This window comes from Lepisosteus platostomus, chromosome 8, assembly GCF_059453375.1.
Source record: "Lepisosteus platostomus isolate fLepPlt1 chromosome 8, fLepPlt1.hap1, whole genome shotgun sequence".
NCBI classification, from domain to species: domain Eukaryota; kingdom Metazoa; phylum Chordata; class Actinopteri; order Semionotiformes; family Lepisosteidae; genus Lepisosteus; species Lepisosteus platostomus.
Genome location: NC_142618.1, coordinates 26,029,538 through 26,056,730, shown reverse-complemented (window position 1 = coordinate 26,056,730; position 27,193 = coordinate 26,029,538). Strand labels below are relative to the sequence as shown.

Genomic DNA, 27,193 nt, shown 5'->3' with positions numbered 1-27,193 from the left:
ACATTTATTGTGTTCATTTAACACGTTTATGTGGTGATCAGTAAAGTAACACTGTATTCAAATTACTACATGTACTATCCCATTATGAAAAAATGAACTGATTTAAGTTTAAATTTAAATGATTATGAATACATAATTTTTACATACGGTTTTTGTAGGAAGTCCACTGAATGTTAAGAACAGAAAGTTTTCAACAACAATGTACAGGTTCAAAACATCTGAGTACAGTATGATGTTGCGATGATGTCAGAAATGATCATTTCAAAATCAAGTTTGGATGAGTTCTATTTCACAGATGGTGGTCTTCAGTGATTGTTTCTGAAGTGCCTTAGTCTTATTTGTACATATTGTTCTCATACAGCGCCTTGCAAAAGTATTCAAAACCTTACAGTTATCAAATATTGTTGCTTTAAAGCTTGCAGTGATGAAGTATTTAATATTTGTTATACACACAACCTACTCCACATATTCAAAGAAAATATTTACTCACTTATTCAAGTGAGTTAAATTTCTTATGATTTCAGAGAACTTCTGTGAACTTTAAGCAAATATTCAACCATAAAAACTAAGGAGTTTTACAAAGCAATTGAGGGATAGAGGTTTTAAAAAGCACAGAACAGGAGATGAAATTAAAGATATCAAAGTATTGGAAAATACCTGTACGCACAGTCAGTTTAGAGTCAATCATCAAGAAATGCAACTGAGCAGTTGGGGTAAGGAGGAAGCTGCTGAATCAGGCCATTGTGATGTCAGTAAAAACTGAGTTCAATGGCTGAGGTTGGAGAAAATGTTCATCAGTTAACAATACCCCTGTCACAAAACCAGCCTGTGTGGCAGATAAGAAAACCCATGTCACATCTCGCTCAGAGTTTGCAATAAAGCATTTAAGTTATCCTGAAAAAATATGGTAAGCGTTTGTTCTGGTCAGATGAGAACAAACCGATAGAACAAGTGTAACTTTTTGGTTGAAACGCCAAGTGTTATGTTGGACAGAGACACAACACTGCACTTCTCCCAGGAAAAACCATCCTTACAGTCATGCATAGGAGATGTCTCTCCTCATCTGTGACTTGAAAATGAATTACAATTGAAATACAAATGCGTGGAGCAAAGTACAGGCAATACTAGAAGAAAACCTGTTTCAGTCTGCTAAAGCCTTAAAAACTGGGGTGAAAATTCAGCTTTCAGCAGAATAAGAATTCCAAGGAGTTTGCCAGGGCTGCCATACACTGGAGTTTCTTAAGAACAAGTAAGTGAATGAGTGGCCCAAAGTCCTGACTTGAATCCCCTTGACTTGAAAACTGCTGTCTATAAGCAATCTCTAAGCTTCTCACACAACTTTAGAGACTTGAGGAAATCTGCCTGAAGAAAAAGGAAAAAATTGCACCAAGTTGGTAGAGACTCTAGAAGATTTGCTGTTGTGTTTATCTGATTTCAGTTTTCTATTTGGGCACATTTATTTTTTAAATTCACTTTCAGCACTTTACAGGACAAAAACGGGATTGTAATTAGTATCAACCTTTGTATCAGTCAATGGGTTTTGGAACACCCCGCATTCAGGTGTTTTGGCTGAAATCTAAGCAGATGGATCACTGCAGAATGGAAAAAAAAAGTTTTAAAGCTGTTAGAAAATGGATGGATGGTTGCTAGGACTCCACTGGCAGACCTACATTACCAGCACTTATTGTCTAGATAATACGTATGATGTAATTTGCTGTATGTACAGCCCTTAACAGTTAATGCAGGAGAACTGGCGCAGCCCCAAAAAGCTACTCATGTTCAGGGTTTTGTTTCTAGGATTTCATATTTAAACACAAGACAGCATTAACAAACCTCCATTGTCAAATATGTAGTAAGCTAAAAGTGATTGTAAAAAAATGTCACCTACTATATATTAATACATACTGTAATTTAATGCAATGACCAACTGTGGCAACTCTTGAGTCTTAGTTGAGGTGTCCTACTTCAATAATGCTTTAAAGATTACTATCACCAATATTTTAAAAAAGTGTTTAAAATTGTATTTTAAAAATACCATTACATGCATTCATACATTTTAGTCCATACTGTAAGATTTGATGTTAAACTTAACTTGAAGATTGCATCATATACTGATAGAAACCTGTATGTATTGTATTGACAGTCTTTAAAGTATGAAGCAAGTTTTTAAGGATAGGTACATTAACAAAATCAAATGGTAGTCATTTGAAAAAAAAAACCCAAACTCCCACCTTCAAAAAGGTGAAGCTGCAGCAACTCCCACTTGTATTTAATATTTCTTTCACTTTTTTAATTAATCAGTGGATGGTGTAAACTTCTACCAAAACAAACAGATTTAAGTAAGAAAATCACATCTTAGCTCTATATCTCCTGAGAGATCACTGAGAAAGTGAGGAATTTAATTTGGGAAGTTGGTTTGCAGCTGAAAGGTTCGGTCTCCCAATTACACAGGTTCCAATTCTGGTGAATATCAGGGTGATTTTATAAAAAAAGAAGTGATCTAGGGATAAATAATTACACAAACAAATGTTTATTTAGAGGAACTCGTACAAGGTTTATTAGACAATACATTACACTTTGCTTTTGGCATTACCCTTAAGGTACGTCTGCCATCCCAATAACTCCTTGATATTTGGCAAGTCTGACTGGCATTAAGCCCCAGGTAGGACGGCAGTGTACTGCCCAAAACCAAAAGCAAGTGAAGGCTGAGGGAAAAGAGGGAAAAACTAAACACCAAGCAAAGAGTGACCGTTTGAGTAAAATGTTAAAAATTACTTTAATAGTATTCATTGGATGTTATTATTACATGGGTAGTACACTCTCCACTGACATGATGAAGGTGTCATAAACATGCTTGTTACGTCTCTATAACTCTTTTTTATGTTTGCCCATTCAGATAACTAGGTTATCCATAGAACCGGACACAAACTCTGATCACTTCACCCAATTAGAAAAATAGCAGCTTCAATCAAATTGCTGGGCTTTTAGATCTCTCTGAATGTGAATTTATTATTCATCTAAATTTTTGTAAATCGACGAAAACTGGATCAGTGTTTTTTGCAATTCCACCAGACCAGTAGGACTCTTTAACCCTTTCTTTTTTGAAGATCAACAGCCATTCATTAACAACAAGCCAGGCTTTGGCATTAAACATTTTGTGCTGATTTTAAGTCCTTTGTAGGTTCATAGGTACTTTAACCCATAACTAAATATCCTACTAGTCTTTGGACATAATGTATTTATAGCCAGCAAGCAGGCAGTTTTTCATTTGTTTTAAAGCATTGTAATTATATACCAATGATTTTATTATATAATAATTCTGAAGGCAGCAGTAAAACAAGGAGGGCTTCAAAGGGTGTAACATTGTAATTTAGCAAATTACAGTTCAGATAAATGTTTCCTATCAACATTTAACAGTACAAATGTTTGTTCCTTTTTGTATGTGGTAGCCGGCAATTAATCCTCTGTAGCTTCCCTTTTGCTTGTCTCCTGTCCCTCGAAGATGGGGTACTTGCTCTCTGTTTCTGCCCATGTGGTGGAACCATTAGCCAAATCGCGCACAATTGTAGGCAACTCTGAAACCTGTGAAGCAAAAACAGATTTTGAGAACTGTAACTCTGAAAAAGATCCCCTTTTCCTTTTTCTATTGAGCTTAAGGCTATAAAATGACTCGTATATTGATAACAGTCAAAACATGTTCTTTGGTTTTAGTTTAACCTGCATTGAATCTGAAATGTCAAATCACAAGCATGTAAGAAAGCTTACATCAGAGATAATGACGTTTACTGATCCAAACCATTTGGGTTGCTATTATTAGCCACCAAATTGACCTTAAATTTACCACAAGATCTCATCCAGTCATTTTCTTTGAAAAAGTTAAGAAATCAGCTTCAACAATGTAACAAAGCAGCTTATTTAAGAATTGCACAACCTTATTGTAACTAAATCTCTCATATTCTCAGTACATATTGAAGTAAGAGACAAGATGTAAAAAGGGTTAACTTAAGTCAGTTCTGCCTGAAAATTAGACTTCTATGCAACAGGGGTTTATGGACAGAAAGGGGGTTAACTGATAAGGATTCCAGATGCGAGCTAGGAACCCCCTGGGGGCGTAATCTTAAACTGACCATTTGGCCAGGGTCTCTTAACTGGCCAAATACCATAACCCCCCCCTTTACCATAACACCGAATGACGTCCGAAGCAGCAAGGAAGGACAATATAACCTAAAAGTTTGTACCGGCACATCGAACAATACTTCGGTTTTGTTGTTTCTTGCGGGAAACAAGACTTCGGCTTTATTGTTCCTTGCATGCAATAAACTCATCTGTTTAACTTCATCTCGGGATCCAGAACCATATTCTTTTTGTTACAACAATATCAGTTACTATAAACATTTAAATCTCATAAGTAGTCTCTTCAAGCTCCAAGTTTCCCCATTTTATAGTTGTAGTTTATGTTTCTTTTGGCATTTGAGCTTAGCTTAAAACAGTTTCCAAAATAACACAAATTAGACAGGGAAGACTTTTTGCAAAAAATAAAGAATTTCACAAAATGTGAAAAAGCATTTTATGGTTGAGGTAATAATCAGGTTTAATGGCAGTAGGAGTAATAAAACCACACTTAGCCAATTCAGAAAAAAAAACATTTAAAAAATAAACTATGCAAGTATCAGAGTATCATGAACTTTATGAATTTCATTTTATAGAAATGACTAGCAGATAAACTTTTTGAACTATTTGTGTTAACTGTGTCTTACACCAGCTCTCTGATCAGCGAAGAAAGATAATGAATAATTTGAGTGGGAAGCTCTATCTGTATGCAGGCTGCAAGGGAACAAGCTGAGGTAAATTCCATGCAGGTCAATAAAAAACAAAACAACATTTTGGCCGCTTTTTTACTTTATTTGTACTTTTCAATGTGGATTTAATCTCTACTTGTTCAAATGAAAACTTGAAAAGTGTTTTTTTAAATAATTTAAGGGAGACGAAATCATTATATTTTACATCACTAACCCTGCTGTTACAGCTTGTGATTCTAAATATAGGATCAACTTCTGAGTGTAATATAACCTTTGAAGCCATTCTGCATGCTGTAAGCAGCTTCTCTTTCGAATCTTTTTTTAAGTATCTGTATAGTTAAAATGGATGTGAAAGCTACTATTAATCACTGACAAAAGTGTTAGATGTTAAAACAACATTTTCACATTAGAAGAACTTTAATGTGTTCTTAAAAGTGCTATTACTGTGCTTCTAGGTAATCCATTTCTGATGAAAACAGCCTAATCTGGAGATCTCTAGAGATGTTATTAACCCACTGACTGAGCCTAGCCTCATTTTCAACATAAAATGCGCACTTACCTCAGCTCTGATCTGGCGCATGGAATCACGGTCTCTCAGAGTAGCTGTATGAGGAGTCTTGTTGACGGTGTCAAAGTCAATGGTAATGCCAAAAGCTACACCAATTTCATCTGTCCTGGCATATCGCCTCCCAATGGACCCAGAAGAATCGTCGATCTTGTGGGAGACGCCGTTTCTAGTCAGGGCTTCAGCTGTGAGAACATTTTAAAGGTGATGCTCCAGAACTGTTACCAATAAAAATTATCCTAAATATTTTAAAACACCATAACTTCTGAAACAGACTACCACATCAAAAAGACCCTCAAGGTGAACTTCTCTCAGATTCTTACCTCAAACGCCTACAGGATGTAAAGGTTATGAGTGTGTCGTGGTTCAGCTACAACTAGTCAACTAGACAACAACATTTTGCTCCTTAAGAATAAATCCATAATCAGTGGAACAGTCTGTGGAATTCGATGGTTACCTTCTGGTTATGACTGAAAATAATACCAATTCAGTGGGTCCTTATTGAAACTGTTTTCCTCTGGCTAAAATAAAATTGGTCAACTATTCTGTCCGAAATATTAGAGAATGTACTCTGTACTTACAAAGCTCACGGACAAAAGGCACAAATTCCTGATTCTGACTCAAAGGAAGGACGGAACATTTGTATGGAGCTACTGTGGCAGGAAAGCTGAAATACTGAAAAGAAGAGAAAAAAAAGGTAAATAAGATATTGTTCAGGCAGGCTGGGCCTGATACAATGGTTGGGTGTCTACCAAAATGAGAATGCAAAATTGCTGATACAACCTGGATTAGAATTTACAAATACATACCGTTCTCTGTTCATCACCTTCTCGGACATGGAATGTGTGTTCGAAAATAGAGTACATTATTCTCCCAATTCCAAAGGAAGGCTCAATAACATTGGGAACAATCTCTTCCACTACAGGAAAGAGCAGTAGTAAGAACGATTAGAGACAGAATAAAATATTCAGAAACCAAAAATCACTGCCTTCTTCTATCTGAAGTGAAATGACAGCTGTTACACTAACTATGAAAAACAGGAGGACTGGAAACTGAAATGGATTCTTCTAGTCAATTAATAAATCCTGGGTGAACTTCTCCAGCAGTCTTTGTATATTGTTTTAGCTCACTTTTTTGCCAATAGTTAGAAATAGCCCTTAATAGTAGGAAGATGGAAACATGCACATTAAGCTTCTAGAGAGGGACTGGAAACCTCCCAGAAACTGTAAGGATTTTTTTTTTTAACTGGGAAGCAGTATAGAGCACATGTTAGGGTGCTGGACAACAGAAAGGTTGTGGATTCAATTCCCAGGTGAGATACACCAGTTCCACACTTGAGAAAGGTAGTTCAACTGCATTGTTCCAGAAAAACTAAAAATGTATGTCAGCCAAATAAATGAACTGCTGGTGTGTAGGCAAGGCAGCCTGGTGACTAGTATACAAAGATGAGCCATTAAATTTGGAACAAACATCTGAATTACATATCAACTAAAATTAACAGGCTGCTGTCACAGGATGCTGCAAATTTCTAGATGCCCACACCAAGTGAGATTAAATTACAGAATAAAGATAACAAAATAATATTATAAAGATATTGTAGCCTTTGATCCAAGTATATAAAATCCTAAGGAGTCCAGATAGGTTCAACCAAGGGTACAGTTTCACTCTCAGTAGTGAAACAAGAGCAAGGAGTCCCAATTGGAAAATGTAATGTAAGGTAAATTTATTTGGGCCACAGAATAGGAAACAGTTATAAACTCAAAGAGTTGTGGATATTCGGAACAGGCTCTGTGGCCAGGTCTCAAGGCCCAGACTCTGAGCACTTTTAAGAAATTGTTGGACAAAATTTTAGATTCACTTACAATAGCTACTTAATGAGAAAGATCAGGCAAATGCCATGTTCTTAAGGCAAAACAAGCCCTGAAATGCTAGGGCAATACTTTGGATAATTAACTCCAAACTTTATAGGTATAATACCACTATCAACTGCCACAATTCAAAAACGAAGAATCTAAATGCTTAATCTTTTTTTTTCTTCAGGTTGGTATGCACCCTGTAACACTTAATGCCAGAGTATCCTCATGCTGACAAACCTTGTTTAAAGGAGAACTTTGGCATACCTGCCAATCACAAACAACCTATGTAATATCCAACAGAAGACTTTTTCTTTGCCACAGGCCTCTTCCTACTACACAAATGAAAAGCCATTACTTAGTACAGGGTTAATTTCTAATTTAATCTTTATTAGTAGTAACACCCCTTTCCTCTACATAATTTCCTCCCAGTATTCTTATTATTCTTATTGAAAGCATTTAGAGCACACTATAGCATACTAAAGCTTTTTCTTCTGTACCTACATTTATAATCTGCTCTATGAGAGTGTTCTCTTACCATGGAGGGTCTTCTGGAATCTCTTCACACTGACCATGTCTTTAGTCAGTTTAAAGGTCTTTCCTTCAGTTTCAATAGTGAAGTCACTATGAGGGAATGGACATCATTAGATCATTGGTTCAAGCAAAGCCATTTGATAAAAGAGAAGGTAGAGCCAACACTCTTACAGAATACAGTTCTTTACTTCAATACATGCAGGTCTGCTGTTGCAGAAAAGGCAAACAAGTCGGTAGAATTTATTGAATAATAATGCACAGCTAAGAGCAACATTGCTCAAACTGGAAAAATTTGATTTGAAAACACAGAATAATAAAATGCTAGAATATTTGGTCAAAATTAAAAAAAATCAAACATGTTGATCTTCAATTAACAGAAATCTCAATATAGACAATGGTACAACAAAAAATTATTAGAAGGACTTATAATTAAGATTGACAAAGAACCAGTTTCATTTGATTCACTTCTTTACAGACAGGCTGCAGTACAGTGAAACCAATGTATTCTGCTGCGCCTTTCCACAGCATGACGTTTGTGCCGCTCTAGAGCTACATTTCTTTATGTGAATACAACACTAGAAAAAATGAAAATTTTAATTGAACTTTAATATCTTTCTCAAAAGAGATTAATGTCTCGAACTGATCAAAATGTCCAATACATTTGATAACTACAAGTTGAGCATCCATAACGTAGAACATTAAGTCAAAGCAGCAAAATGCGAAGCAGCAAAAACTAGCACTGGAGTCTCACAGCTCTTGGATCCTAGGCAAGTTTTGGGCTTAGGGCCTAGGTTAACAGGAGTTTCTACATACCTGAATATTTACACATACAGGGGCATCAAGCTACAATCTAAAGGACAGAACCTCAAATTAAATTAAGATTAAGGTAAATTGTAATGGACTGATCTTTCTGCTTCTACATCTTGTCTTTCTCAGTCACACTGCCTCTAGCTATCTTTCAGGATTCTGGACCACATGCAAAGGTCTTGAGTACAATTTAAGATTTAATGAAAGGCAGGCCTACCCATTCTCATTGAGGAGTTTTTCCTGCTCTGTGATGTAACATTCATCGCAGATTGCAAGGTAGTCCATTGCCAGCTTGGCATCCCTTTTGTATGCTTTTCCAATTGCTCCCTTGTTTGGCTCAAACTGGACAACATTTATAGTTTTGTGTGACGTAGTTAAGGAATTAAAATCAAGACCAAACAATGAAGAGTAAGCAGAGACCAAAGTAATGTTTTTGAAATAAGTGTCCTCTGTAACATTAGACTGAAAATGCATGAAGAAAACAAACACAAGTCATGTGATCTGCAACCACTGTCTGAAACAGTACGTTTCAGAACCATAGATACACATGGCCTCCCCCCCCCCTCTTCATCACTGGATAGAAACTTTTTTTTAACTTATAGAGGAATATACATAAGTGCAAATTTATTAAAAGGTTTTGTGTGTACAGGACTTGGGGGAATTAATCTGTGAGGAATAATGTAATTATCTTGAGATACGTTCCCAACAAACAGTTCTCACAGGGGTATATACATTTAATGAACACACAACCCATAAAAAACAAATAGAAACAGATGGCATCACCAACTCCTTTCAAATAGTGGTTTCATAGAAACACAAAAAGTCATTAGCAGTTTAAGATTAAATTTTCTTTCCACATACTGTTCTTGCATTTGGTGAGTGATCAAACCTTTATCTGCCTGATTAAACCTGGTTGGATCAGCAACGTACTGTGTTATAGTAAGAACTCAATTTAAACTTTGGGGCATAGTAATTTAGAACCTAAATCAAGTGTAAAAGCACTGTGCACAAGAAGAAGAATGTTTAAAGTTAGATTTTGAATGGTATCTTCACAATATTTTTTTTTCATTTCCAGACAAAAATAAATCCATGAACCACCAGTGTTGCTGGCTTTTGACACCAGTGGGATTTTTCTACATGAAGGTCTGCAATTTAACAACTTAAGCGCAAAACGACATATAGCGTGGTGACTTATAATGGGGATCGCCTTAATTTATTGCTTTATTTGCAAGGACCAAAAAATTTAACAGTACCAAATACAGTTCATTCTTTGTCAAGTATCACTAGTGTGTGTGCACCCATCTTTAAAGTCAAACCACTGTAAATGACAATCTTGGAAAACTGCCGTAAAAGACAAGTGTCACACATGTAAATGTGTTCAGGCAAAAAATTAACTAAACAGTAGCACGCAATGTTTTTAACTAATACGTTATTTTCCCACAAATACAGGGAATTATAAACCAGCACAGCACAAAACTAATGTACTTCACTTCATAATGCTCCTTCATTTGGGCACAAACTGATGGGGATTTCATATTTCACGATTTTATAACAATCTTTGGAAATACGTTTTTTTGTACAAACAAGTTTCTTGAACTAGAGACACAAATAATTCCCATACTAAAATAATACACTAATAACTGATAATAATAGATTTGTTTTAACCACCAAGCCCAGTGTAATTATCAATCATAACATCATATTTTTACTTACAATAAAAGACAAAGCAGGTATTATACCATCCTATTATTCTGGTCCTTGTCTGTTAGCCTTTAAAGTCTTTTAAAGTATCTAGAATTACAACTACTGTACATTCTACAAGTCCGCTCGTGTAACACTGAAGAAAGCACAAAAGGATATGGGTTCCTTGAGAGGCTTTTCTGCTACAAGAGGAACCTTGGTAGCCCTGGCATGGCAAAGCAAGTCATAGCAGGATCGATCGGCACAGCCCACAATCTCGATCCACCCCTGCCAGAAAGATCAGTCAGAAACAATCATGAGTTTTCCATCCTGCTGCAATCAACTGAACAGATTCCAAATTCTAACACGTGGTGGGAAAAGTTGTAAAGACATCTTCTATCGTGCCTCCTACAATTATAAGTCTTCTTGAATGCCGAAAAGAGTGGAAATGAAACAACGTTTCGGCTGTGGAGCCACCTTAGGGTGCCACCGTTTCTTTTCCTCTCTTTTCAGCATGGAATAAACATTTACTTGTTCCTTTGCAGCCTACGCATGCTGACGCAGCTACCTACTTGAACTTCTTGCATGGGTGAGATTGGCAAATTTCAAGGTAACAAACTGTAATGGCGATACTGTTCATTTTCTTGAGGAAGTTTGAAAACAATTCAGTAAATCCACCTACATAAGAGGTTTTCGTCTCTGCGTCCCAGCAATCACAGGCGTAGTGAGCCATCTCGTTGTCCATGTGCTGACGGAAGCGAAGCTTGTCCTTGGAAATACCCACTTTGGTCAGGTACAAGTAGATCCTCCCAATAAAATAGCCCAGGACAGAGTTATTGATCACACCCTGCAACAGAGAGCCAGAAGTGGTATACAAAAAATATCCATACCTTAATATGGAAAACATGAAGAATAATAGCATCAAGCAAAGTCACACCCTGTTCACATTACTAGGAAATCACAGCTCCTTACCTGCTCGACTGCGTCTCCCAGTTTCATCATCTGTGCAGACTGACCACTGGTCTGAGCCTTGGAGGAGTACAGCATGATCTCTAAGTTGGCCACGTTCTGGAATTTGGGATGGTTTTTATCATTGGGATCCACAAAGTGCTCTATTTCTGCCATGGTGAACTCTCTGCATAAAAAACAGGACTATGCGTTAGTCTTTCCTTTCACAATCAAGCATTTATTGTAACATTTCTTTTATCTTACTTTCCATCTATTATGAACTGTAACTAAAGCTCAATGACTTTATTCCAAATCCACATTCACTTTGCCCATATCAGGCTGACCCTGGCTTCTGTTCCGTGGGGTGAGCTAGTACTGGTGTGGCAGGCGTCTGCTCCACCCACCTGTCACTCAGCATTGGTTCCCATGGACTAGTTTACAGGAGACCTGTATCACCTGGAGCCAATTACTATTTTATCTCTTTCTGGCAATTAAGGGGGTGCTTAAGGGCAGCTCAAACTCTAATAAGGGCTCTGATATAGATTTTGGACTTCCAAGTCACAAGCTTGTTCCCTTCGTGTTTTGAAGACTCCCAAGTGTTGTATTTTTCCTGGCTTGACTCTTGCTTGTTTCCTTACCCACAATTCCTTGGTCTCCGTCTTGCTTCTTAACGCGCCCTCTATATGACCCAGATCACCTGACCAAGCCTGATCTTCTCTAGCGCCAAGATCTCACACCCGTTTTGGATTTACCCTTTTGGATTTTTCTCCAGTGCTTTCGTCATTTTACCTCATCGGTGTGCTGGCAGCTTCGTGAGCGCTACAGTACGTGGCTGCCTGGCCATGCAGTTGCGTCACTGCCCTCCTGTGATATCTGCCTTGAACCCCTGCCTGCTACACCACCATCCTGTCTGTATCTCTCTACCTTTGCCTGCACTGCAGCCTCTATAAGTGCACTGCCTGCAGTTCCCCTGGGTCTCATCCGTCTCTCACCCAGAAAGTGGGTTCATCTTAAGACTCCTGATCCCCTGTTAGTCCCACTGAGCAATGAGATCATTACAACCAGAGTAAAATACTGAATTACTATAATGTACTATGCTGAATAACTATACTGTTAGAAATCAGATAAAAAGCAGCATTCAACTCAAGTGTTATAAATGAATATTGGCAGGCAGACCACTTATCTATGCCATATTAACTTTAATGGTTATGATACATTAATTGAATTATTCAAAATCAATCCCACTGAAGACCTAGCCTTATCACACTACAGCAACCTTTCCCCTAATACCGCTCGTAACCCTTGTCCTTAACTTAACCTCCACCCTAACTTTAACCTATAACAAATTTAACCCAAGCATTACCTTAACCCTATATATTCCACTTATTCATATTAACACGTATTCACAGGATACAAGAAGCTCTACATCCGCCAAAAATATGCTCCATTTACATTTTAAATGTATGTTTTTAAGGCATGGGGCAAATACTCTGACATTCAGATACAACTGATTTTTGTATTAAAAATACAAAAAAACACTTTTACCTGACTCTGATGAGGCCGGAGCGTGGAGAGATCTCATTCCTGAATGAATTTCCTATCTGGGCAGCAGCAAAGGGCAGTTTGCCCTGGTTGAACTCCAGCAGGCGCTTGAAGTTCAGGAAGATTCCCTGAGCAGTTTCAGGCCTCAAATAGCTACATACATCAAAATGCACAAGAAAGCAGAATGACTTACATTAGTCTTTTTGCAGCAGAGCATAATTCAGTCTTACTGTGTAAATATTTTAGATTTAACATGATACATATTTACAAATTTCTGAATTGAATTAAATGCAATTTTAAATGAATCACAAATGCTTATATTACCCGCTGAGTAACAAAGAATACATTTGATCAGTATAATCTCAACAGATACAGGTTTCCATTCTGAAAACATGCAAAAAGAACAATAGTTTAGGTCCCTATAAACAAGTAATGATCAAGCAACCACATTGTTGTGACAGTGGGAACCACTGATTTTAAACAAGGTTAGGAATGTTTAAATCCCATCTTGATTGCCCTACTCTGAAGGTTTGGAACAATGGGATATGTTTATCTTTATTTGTGTAGCTATCCTTAAGCAATGAGGTAAATAAGCAAGAAGGAAGATAGTTCATCAAACTAATAATTTACTGTGGATTAACAAAGTTATTAAATCAGCCATAATAAAACAAATGTTCAACAGTAACAGGACCATTACTAGCAAGGTTATGAAGACAGCTTCCATAGGAGTAGACCACAGCATATATACAGGAACAGGCAGGAAACAGAACAACTAGATATGAGCAAGAAAGCAGGACAGGCAAAAGGAATATCAGCATTCATCATCCTCCTCTTCATCCAAATCTGGTACTGACAGAGAGCACTCTCTAGAAATTAAACTTCAAACCAGATTCTGTCCAAATAATCTGAATGCTGAAGGAGTACTAGACTCTGAGATTCATTACAGAAGAGAACGTGCCGTCTTATTAGGAGATTCCGATTTTTTATACTGTGGAATCTTCTAACTAAAAATGTTATCTCCAATGTTAGCATTACACTGTTCCCATTTATAGTAAGCATCTGTTTAGAGACGGAGAATAAGTCCTGGTTAGAATATCTTTTGTTGATTAGGACAGAGATTCTCTCAGCAATGGCTAATCTCTCCCATGGCCTGTTAAGGTGTTGGTGTATTAACATTGTAAGGATAGAATTCTTGCAAATCTACAGAAGGTAGGACTGAATCTCACTGAATTGGAAATATCTATGCAGAATGTAACTGTTGTTTACAGTGTAACCAGTGTATGTTGTATTACATGAGTGTACATTTGTCTTGTCTAAATTTAAGGAGAGTAAAAACAAGTGCCATTTCATGCTCAGGAATCCCTGACCGTAGGGGGTGCAGTTTATAATCCTCAGTATTGCAAGCTGGTCTCAGAACCTGATTTTCTTATTTATTCATAACCTCCTTATTTCACACCCCTGATCTGTAGCGATGCTAATGAATTTCAAATTTTGTAAAACGCCGAGAGTAAATACTGGATGATAATACCTAAAAAGAGGGAGAAACATTTTGTTTAATACTGCATATGAAAAACAGAACAATACAATACAAAGTACAATATCGCGGAATAAAAAAAAGAGGCAGTGATAGGTGGCATAGCGGTCGTTTTCCTACCCTGGCATGTTTCCACCCGGTCCAATGGATGTCTGGAACATCAGGTTAAAGGAGATAGGTGGAGTCAGATCATTTCCTGTGACTGGAGATTTGACATTGTATTTCACAAAGAGGTTTGCTAACTCTTCTTGGGTGTAATTATCCAACTAAAACAGAAAAGAAAAATATAATTAACTCAAAAATAGATTTCACTAAAGATACTTAAGACTTCACTTGTACTAAAAAAAAAATAAAACAAAAGAACTATGAGAGACGCATACTCATAAACAACATTTGATTTTTATGACAGGATCATAAAATAACATCTGGGTTTCAGAAGTGGTAAGAAAAATGAAAGCATCACAGTCATTTTTTTTTAAATCTTATATAGTATTGTACTGTGCACTATCAACATTTTGTAAAACTGTGCCAAGGCCACAGTAGGAAATATCCTCTGGATTATAAATAATGCCACCACAGACTTACAGCATTGTTAAAGTCTATTTACTGTAAACAGACATAGGTAAACAAAGACATTCGAGACATTTTGCTGCTTTGTTTCTGTTGGGAACAAGGTTTGTAGAATCACAATTGGTACCAAAATGACACCAGTGGAAAAAAAACCCACAATTTGTATTTAACCAAAAAAATACCTTTGTAACCAAAAAGGTTAAAGATGATCATCTCCCATATTAAATTGTCAGCCATTGTCTGATGTGAGTTTCTACTGAAGTATAACAAGGGTGAAAGGAATAATCTATGGAGTTTTTACCATTTTTGTCCTGGCTGGGAAGCAACCAAGACCGCTGTCCAGTCGTGAACTGTTGCATGTTCATTGAGAAAAACAGATCTAAAAAACTCAAAACCCTCTTCTTCAGAAAAGCCTTTACTTAACTGGTTCCATTCTTCACCCCTCTGCTTTTTTTAGTACCACCATCCACGGTCCCCTCTATATATTTTAATTGTGTTTTATCTTGTGTATTCTTCTTATTTATTGTTGTTGTCATCCTGTAAAGTGCTTTGAGAAGCCACCTTTAAAAGTGCTATATAAAATAAAGTTTATTATTATTATTAAGAACTTTTTCTAAAATGATACTGAGGCTGATAATGTCTCAAATACTGTACATCATCCCAAAGAAGGCTCCACAGACAAAATGTTGTGTTTCCTATCTCCTCTTTTCAGCATGGAATAAACCTTTACTTGTTGCTTTGCAGCCTGCGCATGCTGACGTAGCTACCTACTTGAACTACTGTACATCATATCTTATTGGGGTATTAGGATATCCAATGATAAACTGATAAACTTCAAATAATTATTTTCTTGGTGTTGAAACCGATTAGTGACTTTTACCACTAAAGCAATCATCAGTGGTGGAACGAACCAGAAAAATCTTTAAAAACAGAATGAACAGTCCCTGACCACACCCTCAGGGCCCGTTAAAAACTCATCTGCTTAGACAGAACCTGTCTGTTGTCTCCTAGTTCTCACCTACATTCTTCACCTTTCTAATTCTCAAACTGCCAATGTAACTCCCTAAGTTTACAATAAATTATGATCGATAAGTTAAACATTCATGGTGTTTATGTTACTGCTGTGTATTAATGGGATCTGTATTCTGTTTTTATTCTCACCATTTCATTTGTTTCTAGTGGCAGGTTGTGCCTTACTTTTATTTTATTATACCAGTATAATCACTTTTATATGTACATTTTATATATTTTAATTTGAACCGTATATAGGCATCTGTTAAACTAATTATCATCACAAAACAAAGCTCTATACTTCTTTGGGAAGACTGTGGAATCACCCCAGAGTGCTCATTCACTTCGAGAACAATGAGTCTAAACAACTTTTAAGTCTGTTGAGTCCTCTCCTTTTGGCTACTAAGCTTATGCTTCATAAATCATAAGCAAGAGTTCGTAAGCCAACTTTCAGCAAAGTTTATTTCACAATCAAACACATTGAAACCACCATGTACTCATTAGGAAGCAGAAGTTCAGTCTATGCTGTAATTAGAAAGAAGAAAAAAACATTTGATCTGTGAGAGTCTTATTTTTACCTCTACCTTTTCCTTTACAGCTTAAACACTCAGGCAGCTCCCTATTCAAACCCACTCATTTGTTTCTCAGAGGATTCTGGGAAGATTTAGGCAAAAGAGCTTTATATACACATTTCCCCATCTAAAAACTCAGACCATGAAGTTAAAGAAGGGTGTTTTGTCTCTTAAACATCATATAGAAAATAATATATCCTTACACATCTTAAAGGGGCTTCCCGGGTGGCTTGGCTGGTAAAAAGGTGAGCTCTATGATCGCAGGTTCAAGCCCGGGCCCTGTCATTAGCCAGCTGTGACTGGCTTTCTCTACGCACAACTGCCTGAAAACTGCCAACAGGAGGCTGGGATTAATCAACCAGGGACTTCTCAGCTCTCAGTGGCACAGCAACCTCCTGTAGCCTTGCAAGTGCTTACAGGCATGTGGTGCTGTCTGAGAGGGATATACATCTCTTCCAAGAAGAGCAGAACCTTCAATATGGGCCAGTGTAGCCAGGAAAATACTGAAAGACAAGTGGTCTGAGGTGTAGTACTCTTCCTCATTATCCCCCGTGTGCGGCCACAGGATTTGTAGCTGCAAGACGAGTCTTGTTAATCTCACATTTGACACCAAATTGGATGGGTATAATACAAATAATTGGTTATTTTCAATTAATTAAAAAATAAATATCTTCATCACAACAGAAGGACAGATAGAAAATATATAATCACACAATATTTTAAAGCACACTATTATATTGTGAATACCCTGAGCTAACAGCTAGCCTAAATTTCCCAAGGGATATCTGCTTCACAAACTACAAAAATACACTCTTGAAAAGCACATCTCTCACCACTAGTTAGTGCTATCACCACAATATTCTTTTCTCTGTGGGCAAGGTTTAAACATCAAGATGTTCAATTTTGAAAAGTGCAGGCATAGATTCTGATATTAAAAGGACTGATGTGACAAAATGTGTGTTTGACTTTCACTTGTGTAAATAACGTTGATAACGTAAATATCAGTGGTTTCATCTGTACTATTGTACTTTAAGATGCTACAAAAGTCAAGATGCAAGTAGTAGGGAAAACAAACTTTGCTGTCCAATGGCTACATTTTTTCCTCCAAGTATGAAAGATTAAATATTAATTGTTTTAAAATAAAAGTTTGCTTAAGGCTGACTGAATATTTCACTTGTAATTCCCTAGTGAAATGTATTTGTGAGTAAACAGTTATTTTAACAGTACCAAAAGGTTTTGACCACAAGTACTGATTAAAGACATTTTAAGTAAATATTAAATACTATTTTATCCATAGAGATTTACATTTGCATCCGTTTACATAGCTGGGTATTATTTGGGTGAAGGGTAAAAAAGCACTGTCTCTCCAGGATCTAAACCCACAACCTTCCAGTTACAAGGCCAGAACCCTGACCACTGTTACTATTGGGATAAAACATTGTTCATGAACAGAGGCAAAAAATACAAGATCTTTGCTTGACTTAACAAGAACATAAGAGTAAGTAAGGGTGAATGACACTACAAAAGAATGAGGTGTGGCACTATTTTGCATTCCAACACCAAATTTAACAACTGATTAAAAAAATATATATCCTCCATCATACTGACTTGAGTGGCAGTAGTCTTCTTCCACAAAAAAACATAGGAAAATTGAATATTCTGAAATCAGTGAATTCAGTCAGTTCAATCTCAGGCAATGTTAGTCCAATCATCTAATAAACAAGAGACTTTGTGAACTTGTTGCCTCTTTGTGTTAGCAGTATTCTACAAGTCTAAAAACACAAACCTGAGTCACGACATTTTCCATTTCTGCTTTCGTCTCAGCAGCACACTTCTTGTCAGACATAAGTTTCTGAAGGTGAGCTGCAATTAAAATGGAATATCAAAGCATTTCTAGAAATATGTGGCATTCTGACATTCAACATAGGGCTGAAAAACACTGTAAACCAGAAGAAGGAGGCAAACCAGGGCCTACTTGTCATATCATCTCAGGCTAAGAAGTCCAATCAGCTGTGTATTCCAGGAAGTAATACTGTAGTAACTGTAGGGACCTGGCACTTGAGGACCTGGGTTGCTTTAAATTATAATTAATGAATAATCTACATAATATAATTAAATGCCATTCAATACAAAGTTAATTATTCTGGATGCCCACACTAGGTTTATCAATTAGGTGGGATTTCCTGTGGCTCTTAGCTAGGCCATCAGAGGCTTGGTTATTCATGCAATCAAAACATGGACGCAATCCAAGTACTGAACCAACACCCCGATCAGGTGTGTGGGTGGTGCTGTCTCTCAAACAGCCCTTTGTTTTCTCTGAAGATCCACCAGCACTTCACATATAAAAGCCAGGATAGCAACAGAGAAGGAGGTAGTGGAGGGAGGTCTCATTGAAACATGAAAGTTAACTGGCCAGTCTTTTCCATAAATGTATTGGATTTTTGTTACAAATTATATATTGAAACACATCTGATGAAACTAAATTACTTCAGAACACACAAAAGCAAAAGCCATTTATTTCAATACCTTTTAAAAGGTGGTCTGCACGGAAACACTCTCCATTCTTGACATCTTTCACCATGTAGTCGGCAAACTTATCTACGTGGCCAGATGTCCTGGAATATAAATAAGCAAACACTTAAAACCAAAGAGGATGTAATGCACCTGTTTCTGTTGAGTATCTCAGATATGACCTGAAGAACATTAACGATAAGCACAGGCATATAGATTTTCAAGTTCTTGAGCAAGAACATAAATTTCACAGAAAGAAATCACATTAACGAAAGCATTTAAATTGTATGTTATTTCTTAAAAAATTAAGATTAACATGAAACTAAAAATTCAACACATTCAGTACATTTGTCTATTAATTTCCCCATTTGTAGACCTCATTTAAAAAGAGGAAGGGCTTTTGTAAATGCACTATACAATATGACTAGTGAACTGGTTTGTTCCAAACTATTTAGATTTTTTTGGCACAAACTAAACAATAAACCAGCAACTGGCATCAAATAGACAACATTTTAAAAACAACTTTATAAAGGGAAAATTATTTGTCCCTGCAACCGGGCTATGGAGGCTGCAATTAACACAGACTCCATGCAAGAAATCACAGAGTTCATATTTGCCCATTTAAAACAACCTGCAGAACTGCATAGAAAAACAGCCTCCAGGAACCACAGGGCAGGTTCTTACTGCTAGACAGATTAATTTAAATACACAATACACAATAAAATACAAATATACTTTTTATATTGTGCTGTCACACCATAACTTAATTTCATTCAAGCTGTTTTGTATTCTTAAATTCAAAATGACATTCAAAGAAACTGAACTTGAATAGGAAGTGGAAAATGTGGTGTGGTAGTTGGTTGAGTGGGGCTGTTAGCAACTTTTTTTTGTAAAAACTCTACGAGAGTCTGAGCTTTTGATTCACATACCGTAGAAGTGAAATTGTGAACGATCATATTTAAAAGAACAAACAGCTCAGCAGTAAATTTAAATTAAGTGTTTCTGGAGTATAGACCTGTTGTTTTTCTATTTGCTTTTCTTGAGAGTGCACTGGCATTGCTGATCTGTACAATATTATTATAACACACAAAATGAAGATTACATCTGCTTAAAGAAAGACAGGACACTTACTTAAGAACTGGCTCCGGTGTCAACATTGTACAGTCAATTTCAAGAATCTGTTCTTCCTGAATAAAGTGCTGCCTCCAGATCTGAAGAATGTTGTTCTTCAGAGCACAGCCAACTGGGCCAAAGTCATACAGTCCACTTACACCTGAAAAACACGAGGACAGGATTGCAATGGTCTGTGAGACAATGAACGGAATAACATTGCCAGTACTAAAAAAATAGCTCCAAGCCCTTCTTGTTTTAATCATTAGTTTTAAACAAGATCTGGTAATGGTTCCTTCTGTTGCAAATATAGAAATGTTCCGATAGGAAGACTGTGAAAATAATTTAATAAAAACTCTTGATGTAGTAATAATGTAGTAATAAACAATAATGTTTATATATAGATAAAAGTTTGTATTTCTTATATGCATGATGTAACCAATTAAACAATGTGTAAAAAACAGATTTAAAGAAAAATAAATCACAAAAAAACCTTTGAAGCTAAACAAAAGCCTCTAACAGTCTTCTGAAAGTTTTTAAATAGACAAATTTCATTTAAAAGCATGACAACTAAGGGGTAATCGATTTAAGGTTTTACAGTAATGTTAATAACCAACAATGACTCAGCCATATATACCCATACAATACCTATATGCTCAGTGCAATATATAGGGTTCTTTAAATACCTTGTTTGTGTATATTTGGTATATTTTCTGCCCCCATGCCAATCTGTGCAGTACATAGTTTGCACTATTTAACACTTTATAATAAATCCAGAACATACACTTGTCTCACTGGTAATGTGACACAACATTATGCATCAACAGTTACCAACCCTAGTCCTGGGGGAGCCTGCTGTCTCATGATTTTTGTTCCAGGTGCTTAGTCTCCTGCTTATTAATTTCAAGTTTCCACCTGAGGCAAGCTTTTAAGTTTGCTTTCAGGTCTTAAAAAAACTGTAGAGGTTTGCAATTTTTAACACTGCTTCAAAACATTTCACCCAACATACCTATTCAAGGTGTGCTAGCTGAAATCTAACAAATTGGAAATAAAGTTGATTGTGTCAGCATTTGATATATTGTCATTCCCACCTGTCTGTTCATCTTAAACTAATCACCTATTAAGAGCCACTGTGAAAGAAATAAGAAATAAGGGAACAAAGGTTAAGGCAAGATTGCAAGTTTTGAATACCATAGTAGTTGGGAGACAACAGTAATGTGGATGGTATTTTTGAAACCAAGGAGTTTAGAAACAGGTAAACATACTCATTTTGGATTTACAAATTAAAAAAATAAAGACATTCCTTGATCTCTAGTGATATATATTGACAAGTATTCTAATGGAAACTATATTGGTGCAGATCTTGGAGATTTAATTCTATAGTCAATATATTCTTACCTCCATAAATAGCAAAGGCCTGGTCATAAAAGAATCTCCTTTTAAGAGTATCCTCCATTTTGGGTCTGTCAACAATGTCATCCTTGGGCTGGAGGGCCAGTTCCTGTACATGATGCCAAAATAACCAATTCAATGTTAAATATGCATCCTAGTAGTGGAACGATTCCTGAACAATCTGTTGAGAGAAAAATGCATCACTTTTTTCTCCCTTAGTTATAGATTAATCCCCCTTTTCATAACAGATATGGAAAATTAACTTAAATTCCAGTTAGTTGCACCCGAAATGAGCTACTGGTTTTTTGGTATGAACTTGTGTAGCAAACAACTTAAAAGTTAAGTTCTACTAGTGATGTACTGTAATGATGTCTCTTTAAAAAGGATGCTGTAATTAGCTGGTCTCTACTAGGTTTGATACATTCTGAACTGGAGAGTTCTGGTTATCAGTCAAATGTTTTCTACTGGAATTACAGCTAGGGTGATCAGTCCTTAGTTTATCACTACTACTTAGCTATACGACATATAAAAAAGTCAGGGCCAAGCTAGTACTATGGTAGGCTTCAGAAACAAAATCAGTTTGCCATTGGTGGGGGTGTTAATGAATCATACAATGCTACTGTTTCTTCTGGGTCTGACAGGAGGCACTATGCTGTTGGGGTTGCCATATTTCAGACAGGATATAAACACTTTAGAAAAAAATGTAACTTGTCTGTATTCTCTAAATATAAATTAGAGATTAAATCTGTATCCTGCCACACCCACTTCTTTAAAGTTCATACAACGGTTCAGCTTGTATCAGTTTCAACCAACACATTTCTGTAATAGAAATGTGGTGTTTTACTGAGAGGTCTTTTGAAATTAAAATAAAACAAATATAAAAAACAAGACACAAAAAACCTTTCTATAAAGGAAGTGTCAATTTGTATCTGTAACCGGGCTATGGAGTCTGCTTAGCACAAGCACAGACCCCATGCATGAAACTACAGAATTAATTTTTGCCCTTTTCCATAACCTGAAGTACTGCACTAGGTTGCAGCTCCCAGGAACCACAGGGCAGGAAACACAACTCCACATGAAATGCTTGTTAATTTACATAAACAGTTCCAGAATTGATATGAAAATAAACAACAAATCAAGTATAATGCATAGAAAGAAGCACAAATACTGGAGAAAGACATACAAACACAAAATGACATAACACACCAATTAAGCATACTTTGCACATCCTCCTTTGCACTATACACAGAGCAAATGTTGTTTATCAGCTTGATCTTACACTGAAAATATGAGAGAAATCTAACCTTTCAGTGAGGTAAAATTATTCAAAGAAAATAAATCCTTATTTTCTTCACAAAGGGTGCCAATAATTCTGGAGGGCACTCTATGGATTTAGGGTAGCAACAACCCAAAGTGTAAGACATGACTGAGGACTAAGAGCAAACAACATATTAACTGAGAGAAAAATAAAAGACAAGAGAACACACCACTGCTTATTTTTCTCACAGAATATTAGACTGTAGCCCATGAACTGTAAAACTGGTTTGGCATATCAAAAAGAGAAAAACAGCCGATGGGCATTTTCATTATTGCTGACGCCCATGAAAATGAGTGCTGCTTTACGGTCCACTCCTTCCCATCCTCAGAAAGAACTGTTCATTGAAGACAAAATGCCAAAGAATTCTTAGATTTAGAGAAATTGGGACAAGTCTGAAAAGGTTGGAGAGGAAAAAAAAAGCCAAACTATATGTTGTATTTTTGTGAATGCCTTTGAAAAGATCATAAAAAAGGTATAGGTGGGCTGAAGTGTTACTTTCCATTCTGATGAGGCTAAAAAACACACCAAATTATACCACTGGCCTTACATTTCACAAGCTGAACATTAATAGGATTAACACTGACAGTGGCATGGGTGTGGGACCCAGGGCTCAAAGCAAAACTAAGGTTTATATAGATACAGAATGAGCAAATGTGCCCCCATGTATATGAGAGCCCAGCTTGGAGGGTCAATACTGGTGGAAGAAATGCAGAGTGATTGGAGTATAGAAATCTGCAGCATCTGAACTTAATCAAAAGTGGTTCCCAAAACACCTCTATGGTGCAAAATCACTGTGGAATATTGTCACCTTATGTATTAAGGTTAGAGTAGAGGCGACATACAATATGAAAAATTCCCTGCAGTTAAGAAAACAATGATGCAGTCATCCTAGTTTAGTGGCTGAAGTTGGTTAATACTTTAACAAGGGGAACTGACTAGGCTATTGGGAGATTAACACAGAGACTGTTGTAGGAATTGTAGTGCAACAAATAATGAGACTAGTATAGCAACTTGGTATAAATGTAACAAACGTAACTGACCCTCAATCAAGAGGGCTGGGATGCAATATGATGGAAAAACTTTTTGTGGATGTGGCAAGATAAAACATTACCAATACTGATAATGTACCAAGTTCTGCAATTTAGGTATAAAAGCAAATTACAGTAGGCATGAATGTTGTGGGCAAACTGGTGGTATCTAGGCCTTTAAAGGTAAAAAAAAGTTTTACTGATTTACCTGAAGATAGCATCAATAAATGAGCTATCCAAGAGGGGAAGAATCACATTCTTAATGTTCTGGGATTATGGAAAAAAATGGATACTTGCGCCAAAGGTGTGGAATTAACATCATAAAGACAATGTCTTGTGGGTTAATCGAGGGGAATTAAGTTGTATGCCAACTAAGCCAGTACAAGTACATTTTTTTAAATTTGAGTTGTTTTGCAAATTATGCATTTTCCCTAAAACTGTTTTGCCACAATTGCCCTTGTGGTTATAAAAAATTGTTTTACTGCTGAACAGAAAAAGGGATATAAAACTCACCCAAAAGGGGAACTTCCTTACATGGATTCAACATCAGTGATGTATATAAAAACTTTTACTGTATAAAATTCCTGCTACAGTCATGGGAGTTTTCTGAGGCAAATCCCTCCTGCATGCTTGTAAATAAAGCCTATCTGCATACGACTTCTGTGATCTCTGGAGTAGCAATTTTTTTTTCCAGTACAGCAATAAGAGATAGGAAAACAGGGATTAACTCAGATAATATTATTTTTTTGGCATTCATCCATTGCAAATTTATTAATGTGTTTTATTTTCTTGGCAATAAAAAACAATATCTACTGCGCTAATACTGGAACGTTGCAATAAACTCAAACACTCCCCTTAAAAACAGTCAGGACTTTGAGACTAAAAAACCCACCAAAACAGTGGTGCAAAAAAACACACCTGTGCCAACTGCATGACAAACAACTGCCCTTAACATACAGTATGAAGGCAGAAATCTGTACCTTAGCCTCCAGTATCCTCTTACGGGCCTTCAACTCTGCCACGGCTTTGCTAATGTCCACATCAGGGGCATTCTCACTCTTCAGTCTGCGCACCAAGTCACCCTGGGAAGACAACATAAACAACATCCCAAACTTTAAAAAGGTAAAATTTAGTGAAACTACATAGACATTGTAAAAAATTTGAGATACTGCCATCATTCTAAAAAAAAAAGGATCTAAAATTACTCCAGTTTAGTATCAGTGCAGATTTACAATGGCGGGGTTTTATAGTGTTCTGTTTTTCAGAGTAAAGCATTCGGTGCAACCAACACTTTTGTTCTGATGTAATAATTCTAGTAGTATTAGACCGTCAAAATTAGATTGCTTTTAAATAATGCAATGAAATTGATCATATTTTCAATATTTTTTCCAATGATCAATGCATTTTAAATACATTTTGTTTTCATTTTAAAATCATTGTTAGGATCTCAAGTTATGACCTCAAGTTGGATCACCAATGACTACGGACTAATGGTTTTCCTGCCTGCTCGCTTAGTTATAGAGCATCATAAACAGGCACCAAGTCCGTGGGGACTTCATTTGCATAGGTGTAAAGTTTATTTCACATTACAACTGCTGTTATTTTTTATCGCGCAGAAACAGTAAATACGGTATTACAGAGGCAGAGACCGCACCTCCAAAAAGCAGAAATTGTGATTTAAACGTTCAAAGAATTTTTTTTTTGGTTTCTTTAAAGTATTCAAAGCATTTATGACATGCGCGACATTCATTCCCATGCGAGAAAATGTTCATGTTTTATAACTGTGACATTGACAAAAGCCGACTGCAATTACACCGTGATATGTTCTTCGATAATGCAAGACACTTTTCTTAACGGGATACTTAACGGCGACAAATAAATCAGTACCAAAACTGATAAAGCTGATCAAATTGGGACTTAAGCTACTCGTCACTTTTTGCACACTAGAAAGATCTTTTTAAAGATTTCCTTTCAACAATCGGGACAAAAAACCGAACTACGCCGCTGTACGTACTACAGGGCCACAAAGATTTAATCCTGCCATGAACAACTATGAAAAGACAGGAATCGCCAACATATTCACTCCTCCCCTCTGACTTCGTGATGCTGATGGAGGCTTAAACGTGGCACTGTAGAGCCTCTGCATTGCTGATTAGACTATTTGAGCGCAACATACAGTGTATATTACCTGTACACACTTGACTCTTACACAGGTGCGCCAATTTAATAACGCGGGCACACCAGCAATCCAAAACTGCGAAATAAAGGGGTTTCCAATAATACATAACATGCATAACTAAACTGTAATTTCAAGTATAACAAAAAAAATCACAACTGCACATTCCAGAACATCGGAAAGAAAGTCAGGGAATCAGGATCTGGTATGCCGCTGAACTGATATTTTCAAAAAATAATGCAAAATGAGATGCTTCAGATCTTTAAGCCATGCTAACGTGTACTGCATGTCCTTATATACGTTTTACATGCCCTTCGTCTCGGGTTGTATTGATTGTTAATTTTAAAAAACATCGAGATTACTGACTCAATCAGGAAACTGATGCTTTTATTGTCCACATTAAAGATTCACCTGACAATGCATCGAGGGAGGTCAGATGTCAAAGTAACATTAATATCCGACGTTCCACATATATATATATATTTTAATCCAGGAGTTGTGATCTCTCGTTTAAAACTTAATTTGGCAGTACAGTTAATAGGCCATAACAGCATCAATTATGACAAATAATACCAGCCCGAATACCGGAACTTAACCGTTCATTATTGTCTCACCTGCTCTTTCACTGCCTGTCTCAGAGGAGCCAGCACCTCTTCGATATTGCCGTCCATACTTCTTCCTCTTGCAAGCTGTTGCCAAAGGCTTTCCTTGTTTTTCTTCAACAAGCAGGCCGACAAAGAGAAGAGCCTGTGTTCGTGCGGACGGTGGAGCCGATGCGGCGCTGACAGTGCCCTGGGTGCTACAAAGAGAGCAGCAGTCTCGATGCAGGACCTCAGCAGGGCGGGTGCAGCTCTTAAACGCATGGACCGAAAAGACCGGTAGTAGTGAAGCAGGGACAGAATGATGAAATCTCAGGAAACAAGTAAACACCGGGCCTACACACGATCAGCACTTTCGCTGCAGCGCTGCTGCTTTTTCCACTAGGAAAAATTAGCTCTAGCAGATTCGACGAAAAAAGAGGACCCACGTTTAATCTTACTTGAATAATAATAATAATAATAAACTTTATTTTATATAGCGCCTTTAAAGGTGGCTTCTCAAAGCGCTTTACAGGATGACAATAACAATAAATAAGAAGACTACAATAATAAATAAGAAAATTTCACAAGACAGGACACAATTATAATTACAACAATACAACAATAACAATAGAGGAGACCGTGGAAGATGGTATTAAGAAGAG

The 27,193-nt window shown here is 36.7% G+C and overlaps 1 protein-coding gene and 2 non-coding genes across 3 annotated transcripts; all 3 read right to left on the bottom strand.

The window, feature by feature from the left end:
• Positions 1–2,529: 2,529 nt before the first annotated feature.
• On the bottom strand, positions 2,530–26,854 carry gars1 (glycyl-tRNA synthetase 1). The gene is made up of 17 exons (XM_088642991.1): positions 26,565–26,854; positions 24,755–24,856; positions 21,435–21,537; positions 20,058–20,199; positions 18,942–19,030; positions 18,202–18,278; positions 14,383–14,528; positions 12,732–12,881; positions 11,211–11,373; positions 10,921–11,085; positions 10,414–10,526; positions 8,776–8,916; positions 7,756–7,841; positions 6,174–6,283; positions 5,946–6,039; positions 5,359–5,549; positions 2,530–3,582 (listed from the first exon to the last, which is right to left on the bottom strand). Exons 1-17 carry the CDS (start codon positions 26,811–26,813, stop codon positions 3,457–3,459), a joined length of 2,247 nt encoding a protein of 748 aa, XP_088499117.1. The 5' UTR covers positions 26,814–26,854; the 3' UTR covers positions 2,530–3,456.
• Positions 19,467–19,600, bottom strand: LOC148657135 (small nucleolar RNA SNORA84). Its single transcript, XR_015941110.1, has one exon. It is a non-coding gene; the product is annotated as a small nucleolar RNA SNORA84 (small nucleolar RNA).
• On the bottom strand, positions 22,350–22,486 carry LOC148657134 (small nucleolar RNA SNORA84). Its single transcript, XR_015941106.1, has one exon. It is a non-coding gene; the product is annotated as a small nucleolar RNA SNORA84 (small nucleolar RNA).
• Positions 26,855–27,193: the final 339 nt, after the last annotated feature.

Coding starts and splice junctions, on each gene's coding strand:
- gars1 (XM_088642991.1), bottom strand. CDS start 26,813: ATGCGTTTAAGAGCTGCACCCGCCCTGCTGAGGTCCTGCATCGAGACT. Junction 20,200..21,434: donor GGCCTTTGCTATTTATGGAG/GTAAGAATATAT, acceptor CGTGTTTTTCAG/GTGTAAGTGGACTGTATGAC. Junction 12,882..14,382: donor CCGGGTGGAAACATGCCAGG/GTAGGAAAACGA, acceptor TGATGTATGTAG/CTATTTGAGGCCTGAAACTG.